At 41.1% G+C, this 19,758-nt stretch overlaps 1 protein-coding gene across 1 annotated transcript in view; it reads right to left on the reverse strand.

Moving 5' to 3' along the window:
* Positions 1-6,392: 6,392 nt before the first annotated feature.
* The window catches only part of LOC147307418 (regulator of G protein signaling 6-like), a 29,953-nt gene continuing 16,587 nt past the window's right edge, over positions 6,393-19,758 (reverse strand). The window contains exons 7-16 of the mRNA XM_086274284.1: positions 19,458-19,534; positions 18,831-18,912; positions 18,375-18,449; positions 13,316-13,417; positions 13,014-13,186; positions 12,584-12,709; positions 12,170-12,356; positions 11,518-11,607; positions 8,861-8,920; positions 6,393-8,565 (exon numbers count right to left, since the gene is read on the reverse strand). Coding sequence (XP_086130410.1) covers positions 8,515-8,565; positions 8,861-8,920; positions 11,518-11,607; positions 12,170-12,356; positions 12,584-12,709; positions 13,014-13,186; positions 13,316-13,417; positions 18,375-18,449; positions 18,831-18,912; positions 19,458-19,534 — 1,023 coding nt within the window. The 3' untranslated portion in view covers positions 6,393-8,514. The remainder of the gene's footprint in view (positions 8,566-8,860; positions 8,921-11,517; positions 11,608-12,169; positions 12,357-12,583; positions 12,710-13,013; positions 13,187-13,315; positions 13,418-18,374; positions 18,450-18,830; positions 18,913-19,457; positions 19,535-19,758) is intronic.

The following is a 19,758-nucleotide window of genomic DNA, read 5'->3' on the forward strand; positions in this document are numbered from 1 at the left end:
TATATATATATATATATATATATATATATATATGACATTTAAGGTTACAAAGGACTGTCAGTTTTTCCTGACAAGTGACTCCGTGCAGAACGGAAGATGTTTTTGGAGTGTGGCTTTTTTGTTTTTTCTTCCCTCACTGGAGCAGAAGGGTTATGAACAAAAACACTGGAGAAATTGGAAAATTGCAGACAAGACTTTTTGTTTTTTAAGTGAATGATAAGTTTGGTAGATGATTGAATGTCATTGCAGACCCATACTTGCATTGCAGAACTACTGGATATTTTTGAATCAGTAGTCAGTGTGACTATGAAGACCTCTTCTTCTGCTCTAACTCTGAATTGAACGTATGAAAATGAAGGAACCAATGAAAGGAGTGCCACAGGCCACTGGAAATGTTTGGATGAAGAAACCTTTATAGTCTTTACACAAGGGGGACAAATCAAATCGAAGGTAAGCGTTTGTGGTACCTTGTCAGAGAACAAGTAGATTACAAGACAAGAATAGATGGTATGCGAGTGATTGTTACCAGTTTAAATCTGATTTAGACAAACTGCATTTTGCACATTGTACTGGACAATAAAACTAATTAAGGGTCATGCACGAGCATTTTGTAGTCCAACATTGGTCTAGTTTTCAGACATGCTTGCAACACGGCACAGTGGAGCACCACTTGTGGTCCAGACTGAAATCTCCCAACAAATCACAGATGTACTGCCGTGACATTTGATGCATCCATTCATGACGCTTAGAAGTTGAATCCTAATAACGTTGGTGCCTTGAGTAGTAGTAGTAGTAGCACAATGAGTTCACATTTGTGTGTTTAGTAACTATCTGAAGAAATATTTGATGAACTGCCAGGAAATTTGTCTGGTAATATAGAGTTTTAATTACCTCATATTTTGAGTTTGTCCAAAAACTTGCTTTATGCAAAATAAATGGCATTCCCATCGTATTGTACCAGAGCTGATGGCGCAAATATTCCACTTATGTTTCTTTGACATGCAGTGATATTTAAAAGGGTAATTATGTTGATGACTATCGGAAAACGTAAAACCACAATTGCTAAGAAACTGGGACACTCTGAAATATGTAAATAAAAATGGATTGAAATGATTTGCAAATCTCATAAACCCGTGTTTTCAGAAAGGTCAGAGCTGCAGGCAGCACCTGGACTCTTTGGCTAACACGCCATACCGTTGTAATAGATTCTGTATGGCTTAGCATTGTCTTGCTGAAAAAAGCAAGCTCTTCCCTGAAAACATGTTGTTTGAATGGGAGTATATGTTGCTCTAAAACTTTTATATGTCATAGCTGATGTTTTTCCAGATGTGTTACATAGGCACTAATGCAGCCCCATACCATCAGAGCAGCAGGGTTTAGAACGCCGTGCTCTTTAGAAGAGAGGAGGCGGCATCTATGTTTTCCAAAATGAAATTCAAATTTCTGTTCATCTGAACACTAAACAGTTGAGTTCTATATGTGTTTCTGAGCTTGTGCAGTGATTTCCATGACAGTCATGCCTGTCTGAGTGCCTGAAGGTTACAGGCATCCAATACTGAAATCTTGGAGGATATCTACAGATTATCAGAATGTTTTGATAATATTAAATATTACAGATGATGAAATGCTTTATCTTCACTTGTAGATCATTTTTTGCAGAGTGGTGAACTTCTCCCACCTTTACTTCTGAGGAACTCTGCCTCTCTAACATGCTCTTTTTATGCCCAATCATGTTACTGACCTGTTGCCATTGAATCTAATTGGTCGCCGTTTCTTTATAGTACCAATTATTTTTGCAGCCTTTTGTTGCTTCCATCCCAACTTTTTTGCTTTTCAAAATGAGCAAATAATTTTCTTGAAAGAGAAACATGTCCCATGTTCTGTGTGTTCTATTGTAAATAAAATATAGGTTTATGAGATTTGCAAATAATTGCATTCTGTTTTTATTTACATTTTGTCTCAACTTTTTAGAATTGGGGTTGTAATTTTTGAAGGTTTTCTGTGGACTTCACCTTATTAGCGTATAGCAAAAAAATGTTGTTATGATTTGGGTACCTCCATAACTAAGATTTGATGTTTCTTTTTTATTATAGATATCCGCTATCAATTATTATGGCCGTGACAATTTTTTTGTAGAAATCTGATGTTTTGACAGCCCTGCTCCTGTTGTATTTGTGCTAAGCTAGTTTAAACTTGAAAAGCTGCTAGCATGGCTGCAGATCTTAACTCTTGCTCAGACATATTATGCGTGAGGCTTACTGTTATTGTCTGTGTTACATAGGAGCACTCAGCACATTGGCATGTGGCCCAGGGCTGGGGGGTGACCAGTGAAGAAGAGGATTTTAACCCTCAAAAACTAATGAGCCTTCATGTCCCTCCTGATTTGGGCCTGAAATAACTGACTGAAACGGATGAATAGGCATCCATCACTTCTCCCAGCCATGTGGCTTAATTGAAGCAACTGCTCCCTTGACAGTATATATCGACCCCTTGTGAACATTTGAAATGTGAGTATCCGGCTTCATTTTATCCTTTCTGCACTGTGCTGGAGCTCCTCTCAGAACTATGGGAACACTAAAGGCCAGGCCTTTGGACTGTTTGTGCCCAACGGGTGCATTTGGGGCCCCTGCGGCCCAGCCTGCCCACTCCTGCTCTGCGACTGTGTGTCTGCTGTGTGATCCGATGTGACACTAAGACGTCATTATCCTCATCACTGTGCCAGCTTGCCGCTCTGCACTGGAAATCAGCTCTGACAGCCATGACCCTCCAACCTGATTGGACCAGTGACCCTCTGACCTGCAGCCATAGAGATGGTGCTCAAACTCACCACTATTACATGCAGACCTCTGGACTACTGTAACAATACCCCGGTGTGGACACAGGTTTTCTGCTTCTGGCCCTCAACCTGTTTTTGCTCCCTTCTTCCTCTGCCTCTCTGATCTCAAATGGATGATTTAGCTCACTTTTTTTTGTTGCATATTTTCTCTGTTGTATAATATTTCTATGTTTTAAAGTTTGATGGTATGACTTCTTGCGTTTGCTCAGACTGTATTGATACCTCTGTCCTGATCAGGTGCATAATAGCCACAACTACTCAGGCATCTTTTCACTTCATCTGCTGTTGATTGTTCAGCCACTCAGCCCTGATTTTATGTGATTGTTCTCAGTTGGCAGAGTAACACACGTGGATCCCGACTGCCAGTAGGGCCTGGGAATACTGCAGTCTCATGCTATAGGAAAACATTGCAATAATAAGCTTCAGCTCTGTCTCTTCTATGCTCGTTCTACCTGCTGTCACGCATGGCATGCAAAAACTCTACAGAGATCGTGACACAGTGAGATTCATCTCGGATTTGCATTTGGAATTATCATTACTAGAGTGACATTACTCCGCTGGGATACAGTTATTTACTTAGAAGTGACGAGTGTAAATCCAAGTTACTTGTGACATTTCCATTGAGTGCTTTAGAGGGCCTAATTGCTTTATGACATTTAGAAGGAGCTTGAAGTACTGTATCCAAAAGCTTTTTTAGGTCCGCTGGTTGCACATGCTGTCTGAGAGGTCTGTTTTCTTCCATGTGATTATTCAGTATCGCTGCAATGTAATAACAGCTGCTCCGTTTTTGAAGCTAACCATTAATCTTAGATGTGTCTGTTATGACTTGCGTAAGTGCTTCAAACCATCTTTCTTCACTTCCCTCAGGGACCCTCCACACACAGCAGTTTATCTCCACTGGACAAGGAATGCATCTGAGACATGTCGGTTGTCTTGTTTTCCTCAGTTACGTGTTGTTTCCACAGTTAAAAAAAGAAAAACTGAAAAAAAGTGGGTCATCGTGTCATTTATCTTCCTAAGTCAGTCATGCCAGTAAGTTGAAGCATGTGTCATCACTCATAATCTGCTAAGTGTTACCTACCGTATACATGAACGGGCCAAGTGCGGTGCAGTTCTGAACAAAAGGAGAAGCTCCCGAGTGCAAAAGTTAGCGATGCCTCCGTAATTTAACGTGTCACCAATCATTGAATAGCCTGTATACCTCGTCAAAGACAGCAATAGGCCCTGGTACTCTCTTGTCAAGCCTGCAAAGGAGGGTGGAAAGGGAGGATCGGGGTGGGAACAGAGCCAAGAGGAGATGAAATGGACATGACCGTTTTAGGGGTTTTGTTTGTTTATTTTTAATTTGTTTGGTTGTTTTGTTTTTTTCATCTTCTGCTGTAAATAGTCAAAAAAGAGAGAATGAAGTCTTTGTTAAACTATTTTTATTGTTCTGAAAAAAATAAACAAAAAAAGGAATATTTTTGCTTGATGCTGTTTTTCTGCAAAAGGGAGATGGGTCATTCTGATAAGCACAGGATTCCTAGACTGGATCGATAAGCTGGAGTGACTCAGAATCTGTGAGCAGACAGAGCGAGAGGAAAAACATCTCTTGAGTGTGTGAGAGCAGGAGGCAGTGCTGGACTCTGTATAAGACAAAGATAACAAAAGTAGATCTCACTCACAGAGATCTTATTGATCAGTAGGTGCTGCTTGATAAATAACAAGTGAGTCTGAAGAAATGGGATGAGTAACAGAGTCTCCTGACAGGAATGTTTACTGGTGGCAAAAACATCATTTGAATGTTAACTGTGGTACACAGAGGAGATAAATGATTCCAATAAATGGCAGTAAAACAGCGTTTTAGGCAGCAGGTAGGAATAAGATCACAATACGAGAAACGTCAATAATTTTTTTTTTTTAAGCCAGAACTCTGTAAAATTTTGGGATTGCAGCACGTTGCTCCAAAACATACTACTTTCTTGTGTCGTGCATGCTAATGCCATCTGAACTGTGCTGAAACCAAGCTAGGTTTCTCCTCTGTGTGTACAGAAAGCACAGTTCAGATGGCACGATGCAATGCCATCTGGTTATCAGCAGCTTCATTTTTCAGCATGACAATGATCCCAAACACTGCCAATCCAGTAGCAGCATACTCACATAGAAAAACCCACAATGGATCGCTATCAGTCATTGATTTTTAGTCATGAATAATTTTCAGTTGTTGCTGATCCTCCATATACTTTCTGCACTGAATGTTATCTATCCAGATGTAGTATTTAGTGCTCTGTTTTGCCAGTTTTTCTAGCATAACGAACATGATCACAGTATTTAGATTAACAGGCTCTGGGATGTAGTCGGTTTATCAGGTGGGCCTCTAGAATGGTTTACCTCCTAACTTTCTGGCAAAACATTCAATGTTTTTGCAAACCAGTCTCCAAGAGCCTGCTGTGTGGGGTACCACAGGGCTCAGTCTTGGGACCTATTCTCTTATTTTGCCCCTAGGCCAAATAATCAGGCAATTTTCTGATGTGTAATAAACTGTTTTAGTAGTATTAACCAGAGTCTGTCTGAAAACTACTTGTAGGTGAACTCTGATAAAAAAGAAAAAAGAAACCCTATTTATTCCCCGAGAGAACCAAATAACTGAAATCAAGCAATACCTTGGTCTATTGCCCTCTTCTGTCGAACCAAACCTCAGAAACCTTGGCATCATTTGTGGATTAATCAGAAACTGTTTTTTTTCCCACATGAGAAATGTTTCTAAGCTTTGAACTCTGGTGTCAAAAGCGGATTTAGAGATGATTATTCATTCCTCTTTTCGTCTTGTCTTGATTATAGTAGCAGCCTTTTTTATGTGTTTGAATAAGAAGGATCTTGACCGTCTCCAGTTGGTACAGAATGCTGCTGCTACACGAAAGAAACAGCACTCCAGTTTTAATCTCTTTACGTTGGCTACCGGTATATCTTAGAATTCATTATAAAATTGTAGCCCTGTGTGACCTTCTAGAACCTACACGTCTGAGATCTTCCAGTCAACAGCTGTTAATGGCCCCATGAACTAATTTTAGGACCAGAGGGGATAAATAAAGTTTATTATTATTTTTATTATTACACAACACCACTTAAACTAACTGTTATGCTTAAAAAATGCCAATGCAGTGTCTCTTTAAAAGCCTGTTTCAGATTCCTTTAGCTAGTAATTCAATTCAGTGATGTCAAGATGATGAATCGATGTTATAATATTAGGTCCATATTTCCATTTTGGACCTAATGGTTTGTTTTTTTTCTTCATGATTTTGTTTCCTTACACCCCTACAGTGCAATGGGGAGTGCGTATAAAAACAATCCCTAAACAGTTAATGTAACACTTTTGTTACACCTTTTAAAATCTGCACTTCAACCTCATCTTGACTGTTTGACTTAAAAATCCACGCTGGTGTATATAAAGGCAAAACTACAACAAACGTATGGCTCGTTTTGACTCCACATATCTACGGCATGAAAACTGCTTCTCTAAATCTCTGCCAGAATCTTTTATGCTTTATGGCTCAAGGCAGTAAAAACACCCAGACAGCAGCACAAAGCAGACAGGTCCATAGTATTTATTATTTGGTACCCATGAATAGACAGCAGGTGCTTGAGTGTTTCAGAGTGCCAGTAGTTATCTTGCTGATTGCGAAACTAAAAGCACAAAATGCCCTGAATATGTTACATGCATAGTAATGTGCCCATATCATAATAAAGTGTGCTTTTGGTTAATGAAATTTAGCCAATTTACATTTACAATGCACTCGATACATAGTGTCATTGTGTCTTGTGCTGAGGATAACATTTGGTACATCGACTCGAGTTAAGCATATCTCTCTACCTTATACTCAACGAGGTTACTGGTTTATGTTAACAATAATTACTAATATGACCTGTACAGTGCATTGCAACGACTCTAATACAAAAGAATAGATGATTGACTCATTCAGCAGCGTAGTTTATCTCTATAGCAGTCACTGGCCTCATGGGGGAGCTGTGAGACCATAATCTCCTCAGTCCAAGCACTTTCTGTATGTAGAAGGAGTCTGAAGCCACAGTGGAGCAGAGAGGCCTTTTATCTTCGGTGTGCGTCGTCTATCGAGGGTCAAATATTGTTCCCAGTTGCAGTTCGGGGCTTAGATGTTGATTCGCTGAGGAGTGTTGCTCCGGTGCAGGGCTGGTCCCTGTCTGTGTGCCCTCTTTGGAGAATCCAACCATCCTTCCCTAAATTAGCACTCCATAATAGTCCAGCGTGCAAATATTTCTTTTTTCCCCCCATAGTCATTAAAACACGACAGATAATTCGTGGAGACAACAAAAAAAATGTTTGTTTTTTAAATGATCAGGTAACATTTTGTGATTAAAAAATATTCATGCAGTTTAAAAAAAGCAATAAGTGATCCTATATTGAGTAGCAGGCCTTGTAACGTCTCCAAGACGGGAGATCAACTTGTTCTGATATCATGATATGAAGACAGCACAGTTCAGTCTTTTAACACTCTGGTTTCTGGTCCTGTGGTTCAGCCACCACTAGATGGACCCATGGCACTGGATACTTTAAATACTACAGCAGAAGCCTAAAAAAAGAACGGAGATGCTATTTGGCCTGTGACTGTGTACGTATGGCTGTGACTAAACGGCGCTGCACACCACAACTGTTTGCACAGCCACGTTTTTGAACCTCTCAAAGCAAATGAATAATTTGCCAGCCAGAAGAAATTAATCATCGCCACGCGTCTCATTACAGAGCAGTGTTGTAGAAATGAAACATTAATTCTCAACACAGATGTTTGGATGAAGCACGCCACGGTGCAGTGTGAATGCTACATTAAGCCCTTATGTCAAATTTTGGAATGTAATGAAGCATGAAAAGTTATACCTCTAAAAATCCATTTTGTAGATGCCTCTCAGCGTGGAGAATACAGGCTTTGTACTGCGTCTTTTCACAGTGCTAAAGCTGTGCTCGCTGTTTAACTGACACGTGCTTCGCTTAGGACACAAATATAATAGAAAGATATAAAAAGAGGTTGGATATTTCTAAAAACAAAACAATCAAAAAAAACTGGACAGGCTTTATTTATTGCTGGCTGCTTTGTGAGTACAGAGGCAAATGTAAAACAGATTTGTGTCTGTGCTGATGTGCCTCTTAGACTTTGTATTTATGTCCGAGTTAGGATTGGCGGCAGCTATTTTTGGATCCCGAAATCATAAGACGATAGTCATCACTGCAAACGTTGTGGCGAGTTACACGCAGTCCTATCAAAGAATATTTAGCAGATGTTCTTTTCGTTTCTAATAACGCTTAATATAAAACAACCTGAAAACAATAAACTGATCAGCTTCATCGAGACTCACAACCAGTTTGCCGCCTAAGTGATGAAGAGCCCTGCACTGCATTTGCTTGTACTGTACGCTGCATGCCGTGCTGTGTGTTGGCTGAGGTTCCCCTTGTCGACATTGTCTCATCATCAGTGTTTCAATTTGGGGTGTTCACCCCAGCAAGCCCAGTGCTGCAATACCAATATGGCAGCAGTCCTCGGAGCAGTGTCTGAGAGCCTCCACAGCAGCCCTGTCCAGCCCAGCTCCACTGTCTGTGCCCGTGCCCCGGCCCCTGTGCGGCAGCCACCCACCCGACAGGGTCTGGCTGTGCCCCTGCAGCACAGGCTGTGTCAGGATGACTGCATCAGGCCTGTCAGGCGTTTTCCCGTCAATGACTTGCCCTGGAAAGTAGATTAAAACGAAAACTCGTTACCAGTCTGAGGTTCCGACAGCAAAAGTAACACAAAGAATCTCTACCAGCAATGTGGTTTGATCAAAAAGTGTTAGGTTGTGACCATTCAAAGTGACTAGGGTGTTAACTTATTGACACACACACACACACACACACGTCCTATTAAAGGTCTAAAAAAAATTCACAACAGAGTGTAACATGGTTATAACTGCAAACAAGCCACTGATAGTGAGCCAGCCAGTGTGGTTTGTGATATGAACAGCCCCCAGCTCCACATGACTTACCACACTGCGGGTGAACTTCTCCAAGGAGGTGCGGCGGCCCTGTTCAGTGTCTGCTGGCTGCTGTTTTGGAGGGGGGGAAGCAGGGTGAGTGTTTGGGTCAGGTATGGGTGTTGACGAGGGAGTTGGGAGTGATGTTGTTAGTGAGGGAAAAAAGGGGGGCCAAGCATTGCAAAATAAAATAAAAAATAAAAAATGAGGGCCAACGGAGAGTGCAAGGGGTTGCATTTATTATTTTTAGGGAATGAAGTGGAATCAGTGACAGGCCAGCACAAGGAGCAGTGTCCAAAGGGGGAAAGGGCAGAAAGGCTAGCATGAACAGAGAAGCTGTGATTTGCTGAAAAGCTCTGCATTACAGTTAAACAGCTAAATGAGTGCTGCTACATGAGATTTAAAGGTTACACTGAAGGAGACAGACAAAAGTAGCATAGAATTTTTATATAACACGGTAATACTTGTGCTCTGTAAGTTTCTTTTTCAGGCTGGCTGTTGTTCCTCTTTTACACAGCGGTTTGTCTGTGTTTGGCATATGATCTCATGTTTTTTTCAAGACTGTTCCGTTGACATTTTAAATAATTTAGCAGTTTCCTTGCACCTGCATTTTGGGCACAGTGGTTGTGCCTTTTTGGGGCTCTGCTTGTAGCCTTACGGTGCTTTGAAGACCTTATTAAGAGCTGTGAAATGCTGCTACGTGACATTAAATGACCCACTTTATTTCAATGTGATCCAAATACTTCAGTAAGTCCCAAACCTTGAGTTGCTTGTTTGAATATGTTTGTTTCCCATGCATATATTCTTCTTCTTCTTCTTTTTTTAAAACAGTCTGAATCTTTTGCAATTTTTTTGTTACTGCAAAACAATAAAAAAAAGAAAATGCATATTTCCTTTTGTTTTTCTCCTAGTGCTTTTGGAAGGGAGCTGCATACTGGACTAGTATACGTGTGCATGTGCTAGCAAGATAGCAGAAAGGACAGCATTTACATTGAGGAAGTATTTAAATTTTTTTGTCATTTTATGGGTGAAAAGGACAAGAAGAACATCATAATGTAAATTCTGCCTGATTATAAGTTTTTCAGAGGTTTTGTGTGGAAGCATAAAAGAACCCTATCAAGTAACATTTTTAATAGAAACTACAGTAACAAAACATCACGTTTAAAAGTGCAATATCACCCAACACTACTGACTAGTGGTGGAAGAAGATCATTACATCCAACAATACCACAAAGACTTCGTTACCTAAAGTCATGTGAAAAAACGAAAGTACACCCTCAATTCTAAAGTTTTACATATGAGGGCATAATAAAAATTATCAGCTGGTCCTTGACAGGTTGTAAAATGATTAAATATACACCAGACGAACAGTTACACATGAAATATTACACTGTGTCATTATTTCATTTACAAAAATGAACATTTGTCTCCAGAATACTCTGATATACGAAGGAGTTTATGGTCGACTCGAAGTCTTGTTGCTGCAGAACAAGCTTACATCATCCCTCCACCACCGTGCCTGACAGTTGGTATGAGCTGTTTGTGCTGATGTGGTGTGTTTGGCTTGGCCAAGCACGGTGCTGAGCGTTAGGGGCATAAATCTCCACTTCTGCCTTTTCTGTAAAAAGGAAATTGTTCCGGACGTTTTGCAATTTGTTCAGATGCAACTTTGCAAACTTATGCCACGCTGCCATGATCTTTTTAAAGAGAATAGGCTTTCTCCTGGCAAATCTTTGAAACAAGCCGTACTTGTTCAGTCTCATTCTGATTGTATGCCATGAACCTGAACATTTAGATGTGAGCATGTTTTTTGTTTCTTTGTTTTTTGAGATTTCTCAGAGCATTGCAAATGTGAATCTACTCCTGGGAAGATTCCCAGCTGTCACGAATGCTTTCATCGTGTGAATAATCTTCCTCGCTGTATTATGATGAAGGAAATGACCTTACAGCCCTTCCCAGATTGATGAATTGTTTCTCTAAGGTTGCTGTTCATGCCTTTCTTCCTTGGCATTGCGTTAATACATTCTTTAACATCCCAGACCTGGAAACTGACAAAACACTTGCAGATTGGTGAGTTAGTCGAGTATATTTGATTGGCAGGACCTGGCTGCTACTTACCCTCTAAATTCCGATGGAAGCAGAAAGCGTTCGCTTAGTTTTTCACTCACTGCTTCAACATTTTGGCTTAATTTTGTTAAAAAAATAATGGCACAGTGTAATATTTCATGTGTTGTTAATTATCTGAAGTTGTATCGTCTAATTCTAAAACCTGGTAAAGGCCAGATGACATTTTTATTATATTTCAAACCTTGACAGTGTAGTGTATCAATATACAGATATAATACCAATAAGGACCAATGATTTGTAGTTAGCACTAATGTTGCATAACATGACATTGTATCATTATTTAAAGATGATTGTGTGTTTTTATTAATATAAAATGAAGCAGAAAACCTGAAATGTAAACGTAGTAATTTACATTCCATTTACCTTGCAGCATATAGTATAGATAAAATATCTACTTTTTGATTGATATACATAAAGTGATTATAAACCTGGCATGTTTATTAAATGATAGAATAAAATCAAACCAATATGAGGAACGCAAAAAGAGTGATTGCATCATGTTAAATGTGGAGCCGAAATCATGGTCAGCGAGTGCAGCTCACCTTCTTTCTGGCCAACAGGAGGTCTTGGTAGATGTTGGATCGCAAAAAGCGTGCATAGCTGTCACTTTTCATTAACTTGAATATGTGCTCCTGCAAGATAAAGAAGGCCACATAAGCGCGCGTTGGTCTGTGAGTGATAAAGGAGAAAGTGTGGTAAAGAAAAGAAAATAAAATAAAGAGAGGCCTGATTATGGTAATGCAATGCATGCAAGAGGTGATGCAAACCGAGAGTACTGACATGAGCAACAAAGTCCTGCAAGGCAGAGCTGAGTAATGTCCTGCCAGTGAGAGGCGTTGCACGTCACACATCACCGACGCACTTTGAATGCAGAGGAATCTACGGTGAACCGACTCAACCACCTATTCATGGAATTAGTCGGCTCATTAGCTCCCCACACAAACACACTCTGTCATTCCTCCCTTCTCCTCTTTCTTTTTATTCATCCTTGCCCTCATTCATTCCGTTGTGTAACATGAGTATGGAGAGTTTAGCCAATTAGAGGGAAAGCAAACGAGTTTGTGCGTTGTCACTGGGGATGCAGTGTAAAGTAAATTTGAGGTGAACTCAAAATAGATCTGGGCGAAGAAGAGCGCCAAGATAAATCAAAAGTGAGCACGTAAAGCCACGTGAGTCCATCTGTCCCCCCCCCACCTGAGCGTCCTCGTAGCTGTATCGTCCGGGGTCTTTGAGGTTCTGGCTGGTGCGCTCGTAGCTGTGAGAGTCCAAGTTGATGGAGCTTGGAGCTCCTTCAGCCAGAAACTCCTGCCAGATCTCCTGCGCCCTGGAGGGAACTTCATGGAGTGGCCGTCGCTTAAAATCCTGCACTGCTAACCAGAACCTACAACAGTGCCATACACAGTCAATAACAACTTCCAGAAAATGTGTTTACAGTGTCAATTTTACATTTTTTATGACTTCTTTCACTCTTATCACACATGCCTTGTTTTCTTTAGCCACTAAAAAGCATAGCTCTGCATTTTATAGCAGCAGCATCATGCTACTGCAACATACCAGACTGCAAAAAAACATAAACCTTTACAGAAGTCAAATAATAGAGATTCTTACCGCAGGTTTTCTGAGCTGAATTCTGATTCCAGGAACTTTAGGAACTGGTCTCGACCTGCTGGGTCCTTTAGCGCCTCCTCCAGGGAGAAGCCCCATTTCTTCACACGCTGCTGGGTGGGTTCGCGACTGCTCACATTGAAACACATCCGAAAAAAACAGAATAAGATGGGATAGAATAGAATAGAAGGTCTGGTCACTTGGCCTACAGAGAGTCACGACCAGCAAGTCAGGACAGAGTGAACCTTTGGGAATGCCAGTGTTAGTGTTCATGTGAGATGAGATCCAAACAGACAGATCCCAGCTAATTCAGGATAGCAACAGTTCATTAGCACTGAGACCTCTACACTCCACCTGTGGGTTTAAAGCATCATTAGTTCCTGGCACACTCTCAGGTCACATCCCAACATGCTTTCCCCGTTTCAAGCCTCACCTTGCCTCCAAGTCCCAGAAGGTAGTGTCGTCACTGATCCATGGGTTCGAAGGCTCTACGGCTGACACAAAGGGGTCATATTCCATGAACTGCTCGGTGTAGGTCATGAGACTGTCGGCCACTTTGGAAACTTTCATACAGTGTCTCTCCAGCTGGATGTTCAAGAAGGTAATCTGTGGGAGAGGGAGGAGGAGTAATGAGGAGGTTAAATAAGGGAACGGCTCATCGGTCTACGTCCCCAACCGCGGCTATGTTATGATGGATGAGTGAGGCAGGCTGACGGTAACAACGCCCTGGCTCACCTCCTTCTGAACATCGTCTTTGGTGGTCTTCCTGGTCGGCTGGGAGCCGATGTGGACAGGACTCGGTTGGCTCTGGCCATCATCTGGTACTCCATAGACCGACTAGAGCGGGCGAGTGGAGACACACGTGGGACACGGTTTCAATTTGTTACCGCTGCCATGTTGTTAACCCCATTTTGATGTATGTCTGGTGATTGTTTTGGGAGCAGGACTCAGTATTGTGTCAGGGAATAAGGGATCTAAAGTGTCGAAGAGGACATTTTCACAGCTGCACACAAAGACCACTTAGTAAGCTTTGAAACAAAACCGAAAAGGAAATATTTTTAGATTAATTTTAATAGAAATAATAAAAATGCCATTTATTTTTTATTAGAAGTTTTTTTATTAGGAGACCGATGCTGATAACGATATGTGTTGAATTAAAAATCTGATCAGCCGATAGGTTTTTGTTTGTTTTTTTGAACACACAAAAGATGATACTCCAAGCAACTGATTCTCATGTTTATAATATTCCAAACAAGCAATATATATATATATATATATATATATATATATATATATATATATATATATTAGGGGTGCAACGATACTCGTATCGATATTGAACCGTTCGATACAGTGCTTTCGGTTCGGTACGCATATGTATCGAACAATACAAAATTTGTAATTTATTTTATCAACTTTCCTTCTGACGATGCTGTCTGTGTTGAGCGCTCAGTGAATCTGTGTTCGACTACTCCGCCTAGGCTGCACTGTCGAGCGCAGATCCACTGAGCGCTCAACACAGACAGCATCGTCAGAAGGAAGAGCGCAGGGCAAGCTAGCGAGACAGAAGTTAAGCTCTCCTTGCAACATGGCAAATTAAACCTCCCCCACCCTCATTCAGATCTGGCGTTTGGAATTATTTTGGTTTTCATGTGATGTAGCGAGAGGGGTCACCCGTCACTATGGCAACATAAACAAAACATAACTGTACAAACAGAACCCCGAACAGCCCTGACCCACTACATTATGCTGCTGAGAATATAGCTCAGGAGAAGCGTATAGTATTGCTTTTATTTTGGAAAGAGCCATTTCTCTGTAATAAACTCTCTTTTCCAAAGATGAGTGATTCCTCAATCAGATACATGACCCTGAAGGTAAGCGTGTCATGGACTAAAGTAAAACAGTATGTTGGATGTGCCACGCAATTCTCAATTACATGGGTGGGAACTAGTGTGTTAGCCAGTTAGCTCATTAACGGAGATTTGCCGTGTTGTGGCGTTAACGTCATTTCAACGACATTAACGCTGACAGCACTAGTGGGAACACAAGAATATGACTGCACATTTACTCCGACATCATCCTAGTGCAAAGACAAGTGGAAGCAGACAAAAACAACAAGCATGCTACAAACTTTACCCGAGTCATTTAGACAGCCGTTAGCACATGATTCTCAAACAAGGAGGAGACGGAGGTGTCGTTTGGTCTTGCTTCCCGTGAGCTAGCCAGGGAGCACAGCCGTTTATTGACATCTACAGAAGAACACTGCCGCTAGCTAACTGCTCAGCACAGCAACCGCACAGCAGCAACAACAACAACAACACACAGGGCGCCCTCTGACCCCGGAAGGACACACCGTCCGGCGAAAGGGGTCACCTGTCACTATGGCAACATAAACAAAACATAACTGTACAAACAGAACCCAGAACAGCCCTGACCCGCTACAATATGCTGCTGAGAATATAGCCCAGGAGAAGCGTATAGTATTGCTTTTATTTTGGAAAGAGCCATTTCTCTGTAATAAACTCTCTTTTCCAAAGATGAGTGATTCCTCAATCAGATACATGACCCTGAAGGTAAGCGTGTCATGGACTAAAGTAAAACAGTATGTTGGATGTGCCACGCAATCCTCAATTACATGGGTGGGAACTAGTGTGTTAGCCAGTTAGCTCATTAACGGAGATTTGCCGTGTTGTGGCGTTAACGTCATTTCAACGAGATTAACGCTGACAGCACTAGTGGGAACACAAGAATATGACTGCACATTTACTCCGACATCATCCTAGTGCAAAGACAAGTGGAAGCAGACAAAAACAACAAGCACGCATGCTACAAACTTTACCCGAGTCATTTAGACAGCCGTTAGCACATGATTCTCAAACAAGGAGGAGACGGAGGTGTCGTTTGGTCTTGCTTCCCGTGAGCTAGCCAGGGAGCACAGCTGTTTATTGACATCTACAGAAGAACACTGCCGCTAGCTAACTGCTCAGCACAGCAACCGCACAGCAGCAACAACAACAACAACAACACCACACAGGGCGCCCTCTGACCCCGGAAGGACACACCGTCCGGCGAAAGGGGTCACCCGTCACTATGGCAACATAAACAAAACATAACTGTACAAACAGAACCCAGAACAGCCCTGACCCGCTACAATATGCTGCTGAGAATATAGCCCAGGAGAAGCGTATAGTATAGCTTTTATTTTGGAAAGAGCCATTTCTCTGTAATAAACTCTCTTTTCCAAAGATGAGTGATTCCTCAATCAGATACATGACCCTGAAGGTAAGCGTGTCATGGACTAAAGTAAAACAGTATGTTGGATGTGCCACGCAATCCTCAATTACATGGGTGGGAACTAGTGTGTTAGCCAGTTAGCTCATTAACGGAGATTTGCCGTGTTGTGGCATTAACGTCATTTCAACGAGATTAACGCTGACAGCACTAGTGGGAACACAAGAATATGACTGCACATTTACTCCGACATCATCCTAGTGCAAAGACAAGTGGAAGCAGACAAAAACAACAAGCATGCTACAAACTTTACCCGAGTCATTTAGACAGCCGTTAGCACATGATTCTCAAACAAACTGACCCGCTACAATATGCTGCTGAGAATATAGCCCAGGAGAAGCGTATAGTATAGCTTTTATTTTGGAAAGAGCCATTTCTCTGTAATAAACTCTCTTTTCCAAAGATGAGTGATTCCTCAATCAGATACAGGGCTCGCAAAATTGCTAGCCCGACATCCCGGAGCTAGCGATTTTTCCAGTCGGGCTACCAAAATCTATCTCTTCCCTGCCCGTGGGGCTATTGTAGGAAGGAAAAATATATGTCAATGCTTTTGCATTCTTTCAGAAATGTAGCTGGGTAATTATGTCATTGGGTGAGCCACTGTCAATATGTGACATATTGAAGTCGCCTTTGAATTTGCGCTTGTTTTTTGCTTTCACTTTGCAATTGCACGAACTGTGTATAGAGAGCGACAGCACTGATTGGTGAGTGATGATAATTTGTGCACCAATTCCTCTGACATCGTCTTATCAATCGTTAGCTTACTATGCAAACATGACAAGTGAAATCTCCCGCAGCTTAAACATGTGAGAGGTTGATCGCGCAGAGAATCGCTGAGCTTATGTGAGTGTGCGTGTAAAAGCAGCAGGATATATATTTTAGTTCTGCTGACAGGTCAGGGTAAAGAAGTGACAGCCAAAGAAAAGCTTACCACAAAACGGAAAAGTTATGACAAATCAGACTATGAGGCAAAAAGAAAGTGCAGCTTTATGGTTTCATGGACAAAAGAATTTCTGTGGCTGCAACATGACGAGCTATATAACCGGGGCTGCACATAAGTGGTCCGCAGGTGCGCATTCGCTGTCAAAAAAAAAACAAAAACGCGCAACGCCTGTTTGCATACATAAGATTTTCTGGAGGAGGACAGACTCTTAAAGTTTAGAACTCTTAAAGATGTCGAAGAAGCTCCTTTAAGCAATTACTTTGGTGTTCCTCCACCTCCAAAGAAATGTCAGAAGGAGTCCGAACCACAAAAGAAGCGCATATTCTCGGAAAAGTGGTTGCAGGAGGTGAGCTGGCTTCAAACAAATAATGAACTCACAGAGATGTGGTGTGGAATGTGCCGTGAAAATCCCACTCTAGCGGACAAAAACAGTGCTTTTTATATGGACGCAAACGCGCGTTGCAACTTCTTATCTGGTGCGTCTTTTATTTTGACAGCGAATGCGCACATGCGGACCACTTATGTGCACCCGTGTAAATAACATAATGTTCTGCCGGGTGTGTTGTTGGTTTTCTCTCGATTTCTGAGTCGACAAGCGCCTTTGTTACTGGGACCAGTCATTTTAAGAAAGCCCCCCATTAGAAGCCATGAGAAATGCAAGAAATGCATTATTGCTCAGTCTGCAATATCTTTCCCAGAACAAACACCAATTGCAAATAACATACTAAAAATAAACCTGAAAAATCTGTTTAGAACAGCTACTATGTTGCAAAGAGTGAACTACCACTGGCAAAATTTAGCAGTCTTTGCAAACTTCAAAAAGCAAACGGCCTCGATCTTGGTTCCACTTGTCTCTTACCCGTGACTTCAGTGGAAATTTCAAATTCAGGATCTGACACAGACTGATTCATGTCCTACACAGTTCTTACAAGTTCATAGAAATTTCTGTTCAATTAGAACCAAGTATTTGAGTTGATGATTGTAATTTTTATACAATGTTGTAATTTGTTTTTCAACAATTTTTTGATTAATGTTTTGTTTCCTTTACAATATTATACTTTAATGTATAATATTGTAAAGGAAACAAAACATCAATCAAAAAATTGCTCTCTTTTTTATTCGGGCTACTTACATTTATTTTGGGCTACCAAAAACTGAAGAGTCCCTGCCCGAAGGGCTACCAGGGATTTTGAAATTTTGCGAGCCCTGAGATATATTTATTTTTTTAATTACTTTTGTTTCAGCAACATTAAATTTAAAAACTGTACTTTTGAGTTAAAATATATATTTATAATTTTAATAAATGACAAATTAAAAAGGCATGAACATTTTTTTGTATCGAAAAAATATCGAACCGTGACACCAAAGTATCGAACCGAACCGTGAATCTTGTGTATCGTTGCACCCCTAATATATATATATATATATATATATATATATATATATATATATATGTATATATATATATATATATATATATATGACTAAGCAGCAGAGTTATTAAAAAACATTACATTTAAAAATGAACGTGGTTGGTGGCAGCTTGTCTCTTCCTCTCACCTTTTTTACCCTGTGTGGGTTCTTCTCTCTCCGGCACTTGCGAATGTCCATCTCTGTGGTGTTGACACAGCCTGGCTGTGGGAGGCAGCAGCAGACAAAGCATGTTTCTGGGTCAGATAAGACTGTTTCTCCAGCATGTATTGTCTACACTTGTGCTGCTCACACAATACGGTGCTGGTGCTCTATTGAGCAACGCCACACTCACAAAAGACTCTTATGCAAATTGACTGGCACCAAATCTGATTGTGCTACCAACAACACAACATGGCTATCTGCTGGACAGTATGTGGAGCTAAATCTGCTCTTTTCAGTGTTTAAATGCTAAAACTGTCTACCTACAAAACATCCCTTCTTTTCTGTTCTTTTGTTGAGTTCATTTCCATTTTTTAGTTGAACCATGTGACTCTCTTTTTCCTTTCTGCACTTTTTCTTTTCCTTATTTTGGCTGTTACTCACCACTGGCCGATGAACGTCCCAAAATGCCCTCTCCTGGCTGTCAAGGATCTTCCTCTCCGCCTTGTCCTTCTTCCTGTCAATCCTGAGAGCAGAGGATACAGGTCTTTAAAATAAAACGCTCACGGCTCTGAAATATTAACCCTCTAAGGTCCATACTTGCTCTCTGCTGCCGGCATACGTTAAAAACACAGACAGGCCAGACAAAAGAGCAAAGAAACTCAGGAGTGTAGGTCTTAACCTGTCTGCTCAGTTCACCAAGAGAGGCCTGGTGGGACCTAGCTCTTACATAACTGACATTTACCAGCTGGCATTTGCTTGTTGTCGTTACTCTCCAGACATAAGAAGACTTTTTTTTATATCCTCACGTTTACAGCCACAGAGCAGCAACAACTAAATGATGCCAAGACTTTGATTTTCTATTTTAAAAGACAAGAAAGGACAGCTACTGTATGCCATTAACTGCAGGACTATCACTGCACTTGCACATTTCAGCCACCAGGTGTCAGGCTTACAAAGAACACAAACACTGTGCAGGCAGCCAAAGCTCAGCATTCTCTAAACCTGATTGTATCAACATCTATCCTGTCACATTAGTGCTGAAGTTAGAAAATTAACTGATATACTCACTTGACTTGAGCCTCAGCTTGCATGAAGATAAATTCCCACTTCCTGGCGAAAGCCCTCTGCAGCCTGGCGAGGTTCTCCTGGAGGAGCCAATCAGACACGGTGTAAGAGGAAGACTTAAGGAGTTTATCTTCAAGGGCTTGACTTTGATTTCAAGGCCCTTGGATTTTTCACTCTGATGCCTTCACTTTTATGACAAGATGCCGATACCACATGTAGTGTGAGTTTCACACAGGTATATTGTTTCAGTATACATCATTGATTTCATCTCCAGTAAACTGCAATGATTAAACGCATTCCCCAC

Source organism: Aulonocara sp. 'chitande type north' Nkhata Bay, linkage group LG19 (genome assembly GCF_057382095.1).
Source record: "Aulonocara sp. 'chitande type north' Nkhata Bay isolate Kocher_YH1m ecotype deep benthic linkage group LG19, A_spYH_male_GT1.1, whole genome shotgun sequence".
Taxonomy (NCBI): Eukaryota; Metazoa; Chordata; class Actinopteri; order Cichliformes; family Cichlidae; genus Aulonocara; species Aulonocara sp. 'chitande type north' Nkhata Bay.